Below are 5,920 nucleotides of genomic sequence, written 5' to 3'. Positions count from 1 at the left end.
ATTTTGACACGTTTTTCCGTGTTGGAGATGAGTTTTATCTCTTATTATTTTCTGTATGTTTTTGAAACTGCACTGTTGGTTAGGGGCTCGTAAGTCAGCATTTCACTGTTAGGTCTGTTCTATTCGGCGCAGTACAATTTGATTTGAGTTTTGTTATACGGCATGTTTTTCCGTATTTGAGATGATTTTTGTTTGGGCTCGTTCCAAGGGGACGAGAGTTCTAGAAGCTAGTGAGTTTTAGGAAGACGAGAGTTCTAGGAAGACGAGAGTTCTAGAAGCTAGTGAGTTTTAGGAAGACGAGTGTTCTAGAAGCTAGTGAGTTTTAGGAAGACGAGTGTTCTAGAAGCTAGTGAGTTTTAGGAAGACGAGAGTTCTAGAAGCTAGTGAGTTTTAGGATTCTATAGACAGAAAAAGGAGAAAAAAATAGTACTATTGTATATTATTATTTAGAAATACGTGTTTTTTTCTTGTTTTTAATTGTTGAAAGCCAGTAGACACCATGTTTATATTGGTGAAGGTGAAGCATTGTAGTTGATTATGTGAAATGGAAGTTGTTTTCTTTTGGTGGTGAGCAAACTTTTCTCAGATACTGTTGCCCTCTTACATTCTGCATAGAAATGATCCCCAGCATCCTATCTGAATGTTTGGCTGTTCCTTTTCAGTTGAAAGATGGTGCAACAACAATAGAAACCAGAAAACGTATGTTTGTTTCCTTGTATTTTCTTCTACCAGATCTATTGTGTTATATTCTCCTACATTCAATTCACATTTCCACAAACTTCAGAGTGTTTCCTCTCAAATGAAACCAAGAAAATGCATATCCTTGCTACTGGGCCTGAGCTACAGACAGTTAGATTTGGGTATGTCTTCAGGCGGAAATTAAGAGAAGTGGGGGGGTAGCCCTAACGGGTTTAAGACTCATTTCCACAGTCACACAATGCTATTCCCAAACATACCTAATCAATTAGTTGTTTTTCAACAATATTTTAACCTGCAGGAATATTTCCACATTTCTATCTAATGGTTAGTTCCTAGGATAATGCAACTCATACATTTACATCTTTCAATACTTCTAAAATGGTGTCCAGGTTTAAAAAAATTACAGGTGCACCATACTATACCATAAATGGTCTTAACTAGTAAACACAGATTCTAGTTTTCATCCAGTTCATAGATAGCTGACAGCCTCAGAGCCTACTGACTGGGCCCTGTTTACACCTCCACACAGGAATACACACTCTTTTCTAAAAACTCCACTTTGCCTGTTTCGCTCACCTCTTTCTTAAAACTACATTTGAGATGTGGTATCCACTCGGCTGGCTGCCTCTCAGAACAAAGGTGGGTCCATTTGCCCCGTTCCCGCAGTGTGGTCTCCCTGAGATCCCTCGTGCATCATTTACCCAGGTCACCAGGAGCGGTCACCAAGTCAAGATTCACATCCCCAAATGTGGTTGTTATTTTCTTTAATATCAATTGAGGAGAGACAAACTTATCACAAGTCAGAGTTATTCTTAAACTAAATCTTTATTCACTTATAAGGGAGCAGGTCAATATAACGTACACATATAAAGTGAATCAATTGAGTGCCCTACAATAATGATGGCTGGTGGACCCAGGGGACAAAAGTACAAAGGTCTTTTATAGCCCTTTCAACCTACATGACCAACAACAGATGTATAGAACGGGTCACAAGGTTAAGATTTGTATGAAAGATACTTATAATTCTCAGCAGACAGTATCTGCTGTAAAAACAGTACTCTTTGTGTAGAGACCAGGGTCTGGCCCTGGGGTCATCGCTCCCTGGTACCATATAGAACAGAAACATTAACTCATGTTCTGGAATGCGGTCTCTTTAGGTTTTATCACCCAAAAGACATTGTAAATCTCCTGACAGTGTTTTCTCCCAGAGGCCCATCCTCAGTAGAACACAGACACAATAGTTATAAGAACCCTCTATTCTGTTGCATAAAACAACCATTTGATGCAATAAAAGTATTATAACATAATCTTGCAGTTTTGCTCTCAGTGTCCACTGAAAGTTGACTAGTAACAACAACTGGGACATAAAAGACACCCACCATGAGACCCACTAAATCTGCCCAAGAAGAGGCAAACAGAAGAAAAACCCACAAGGTGGAGCAACTAAAGGTGTTGACTGGAGCACTCAATTTATTAGGATTGTTAATAAAATGTATTATAGACATCCATGTGTATAAGCTGCAAGTACATTGAAATTAAATAGTTTTCTTTTCAACTAAAAACAAACTTATATTGTACGTCGGGCATAGTCTTAGTTTCAATTACATTTTGCTAGGTGGGATATCCCCAATGTCACAGTTTTAACGTGTCCAAATCAATAGTCCAAATGCAGAAACAGTTTGTGATAAATTGAAAACGATATCGATGAGTGATGACAAATAAGTGTTGTGTTCCTTTGTTTAGCGACCCCTAAATTTAAATGTATCAGTCCAAAATGTAGCTGACTGTCTTCTGCAGGTTGTCCTCTAATCAGTGAGGTAAAATATATCTCCCATTTCCATGTGTTTTTTTAGTTATGTTAGTTTCAACAGCACGTACAACCTGATTTCCCGCCTAATCGATATCAGTGATTTATTGCTACTTGTCAAAATAGCGTTTTTGGCACAACCCAAAAAAACACATGGAAATGGGAGATATATTTTACCTCACTGGTTAGAGGACAACCTGCAGAAGACAGTCAGCTACATTTTGGAGTGATGCATTTAAATTTAGGGGTCGCTAAACAAAGGAACACAACACTTATTTGTCATAACTCATTGATATCATGCTAAAATCATTTGTGTGACAGAAGGGAGATGAGGTTGCACGTCCTGTTAAAACTAACAGCTCAAAAAGCACACGGAATCTGGGAATAATGTGTACATCCCTGGTTAGAGGACAACTGGTAGAAAACAGCTCGCTACATTTTGAAGTGTTGCATTTTGATTCAAGTGGGTCACCAACATGGTAAGTGTAACACAACTCTTTTTTTGTTAGTACTTTTTGTTAAATCACATAAATAGTAACTCTTTCAATTCAGAGCCTGGATTTTTCCCAAGGCTAATATCCATATCACGCTGAAATCAATTGAATGGGGCAAACGTTTAGGGTTCTAAATTGTGAAATTCCCAAAAATACTCCTACTACAATGTTAAAAACATTGACATTTTTTCATTGATGTCATGAAACAACTCCTTCATGTATGTATTTTCTGATGTTTGATCAGAGATCTTTTATCAGAGTATCTCTTCCAACATAGATCACAGCTATAAAGTTTCTCTCCTGTGTGTGTTCTCTGGTGTCGAGTCAGAGAGCCAGATGTAGTAAAACTCTTCCCACATTGATTACAGCAAGGTTTCTCTCCTGTGTGTGTTCTCTGGTGTATTGATAGATAGCCAGATGTAGAAAAACTCTTCCCACATTGATTACAGCAAGGTTTCTCTCCTGTGTGTGTTCTCTGGTGTATTGATAGATAGCCAGATGTAGAAAAACTCTTCCCACATTGATTACAGCAAGGTTTCTCTCCTGTGTGTGTTCTCTGGTGTATTGCTAGATAGCTAGATGTAGTAAAACTCTTCCCACATTGATTACAGCAAGGATTCTCTCCTGTGTGTGTTCTCTGGTGTTCAGTCAGAGAGCCAGATGTAGTAAAACTCTTACCACATTGACCACAGATAAAAGGTTTCTCTCCAGTGTGTGTTCTCTGGTGTGATATCAGGTTGCTTGACTGAGTAAAACTCTTCCCACATTGACCACAGCTATAAGGTTTCTCTCCTGTGTGTGTTCTCTGGTGTGATATCAGGTTGCTTGACTGAGTAAAACTCTTCCCACATTGACCACAGCTATAAGGTTTCTCTCCTGTGTGTGTTCTCTGGTGTGATTTCAGTTTGCCTGACTCAGTAAAACTCTTCCCACATTGATCACAGCTATAGGGTTTCTCTCCTGTGTGGATTCTCTGATGAATTTGAATGCCTGTTGATGAGGTGAATCTCTTCCCACAGTCAGAGCAGCAGTGAGTTCTCTTCCCTGTGGGTCTCTGCTGGTGTTTATTGAGGTGTTCTGATGTGGAGAGACTCTTCTCTGCCTTGTCAGCATCATGAGGTTGTTGAGGCTCCCCAGAGGATCCATGATAGTCACGTCTCTCTCCTGTGTGAACAACAAAGTCAGACAGATGGTTAAAGGCCCACAACAGCGGAAATCCACTGTAAAAGGTGATGCCAACAGCGTTGCCATGATGTTGTACAACAATTGACGTCTGTAATGAATGTTAAAATGATTTAACAATTGTCTTAAAATGAGCAAGAACAGTCATATTTTGTCTTGTTTTCACATTAGTAGTAACATAGATGATTGTAGGCTAGAAATAAGTTATTCATGTTGTTGAAACTCTTAAGCACTGTGCCAGACGACTAATTGGTCTCCAATGTAGGGCCCTTTCTGTGTTTCCTAAAATTGTGGCATGAGGGCGATGCACATGCAATTTGATTGTAGAAACTCCTCCCTGCTAATGAGGAAACCGATAGTTATGGATGTACTATATCTGATTAGAGCAAAAATGGTGTGCAAAGATTTTAGTTTTTCACAATGTATTCTGAATGTGAATGGGGGAAAACTCAGGGGAGTAACCTCCATTTCCAGGTTGCTTATGAGTACATTTCACACTACTTTGGATTATAATTGTAAGGCTCGCTTGAATGTCCTGCTTAATATAATGTTTGCTACAGTATTAAGAACAGCGTTATCCATTTGGGTGTTGTTAACCTGTTGGGGATAGGGGGCAGTATTTGCACGGCCGGATAAAAAACATACCCAATTTAATCTGATTATTACTCCTGCCCAGAAACTAGAACATGCATATAATTATTAGCTTTGGATAGAAAACACTCCAAAGTTTCTAAAACTGTTTGAATGGTGTCTGTGAGTATAACAGAACTCATTTGTCAGGCCAAAACCTGAGAAGATTCCAAACAGGAAACGCTCTCTCTGACCATTTCATGACCTTCTTGATCATCTCTAACCAAAACAGGGGATCTCTGGCATGACGTGACATTTTCTAACACTCCCATAGGCTCTCAGAAGGCGCCAGAAATTTGAATCTTGGCTTTGGAGCCCCAGGCTGAAACACATTAGCGCCTTCAGTAAGTGGTCGATCTGAGAACAATGAGAATGGAGGGGCGTGCACGGGCCGACTCCATTTTTACTTTCTCTCTCTTTGAGCGTATACAGGGTTTCCCGGTCGGAATATTATCGCTTTTTTACGAGAAAAATCGCATAAAAATTGATTTTAAACAGCGGTTGACATGCTTCGAAGTACGGTAATGGAATATTTAGAATTTTTTTGTCACGAAACGCGTCGGGCGCGTGACCCTTATTTACCTTTCAGATAGTGTCTTGAACGCACGAACAAAACGCCGCTATTTGGATATAACTATGGATTATTTTGAACCAAACCAACATTTGTTATTGAAGTAGAAGTCCTGGGAGTGCATTCTGACGAAGAACAGCAAAGGTAATAACATTTTTCTTATAGTAAATCTGACTTTGGTGAGTGCTAAACTTGCTGGGTGTCAAAATAGCTAGCCTGTGATGGCCGGGCTATGTACTCAGAATATTGCAAAATGTGCTTTCACCGAAAAGCTATTTTAAAATCGGACATAGCGAGTGCATAGAGGAGTTCTGTATCTATAATTCTTAAAATAATTATGTTTTTTGTGAACGTTTATCGTGAGTAATTTAGTAAATTCACCGGAAGTTTGCGGGGGTTATGCTAGTTCTGAACGTCACATGCTAATGTAAAAAGCTGGTTTTTGATATATAAATATGAACTTGATTGAACAAAACATGCATGTATTGTATAACATAATGTCCTAGGGGTGTCATCTGATGAAGATCATCAAAGGTT

General features: G+C 39.1%; 1 protein-coding gene across 1 annotated transcript; it reads right to left on the bottom strand.

The window, feature by feature from the left end:
* Window positions 1-2,758: 2,758 nt before the first annotated feature.
* Window positions 2,759-5,213, bottom strand: LOC145877327 (uncharacterized). The gene is made up of 2 exons (XM_082972642.1): window positions 5,201-5,213; window positions 2,759-3,990 (listed from the first exon to the last, which is right to left on the bottom strand). Exons 1-2 carry the CDS (start codon window positions 5,211-5,213, stop codon window positions 3,215-3,217), a joined length of 789 nt encoding a protein of 262 aa, XP_082828768.1. The 3' UTR covers window positions 2,759-3,214.
* Window positions 5,214-5,920: the final 707 nt, after the last annotated feature.

This window comes from Salmo salar, unplaced genomic scaffold, assembly GCF_965601325.2.
Source record: "Salmo salar unplaced genomic scaffold, fSalSal1 ptg000867l, whole genome shotgun sequence".
Taxonomy (NCBI): Eukaryota; Metazoa; Chordata; class Actinopteri; order Salmoniformes; family Salmonidae; genus Salmo; species Salmo salar.
The sequence above is the reverse complement of the archived record's forward strand: the minus strand, read 5'-3'. Positions and strand labels throughout refer to the sequence as shown.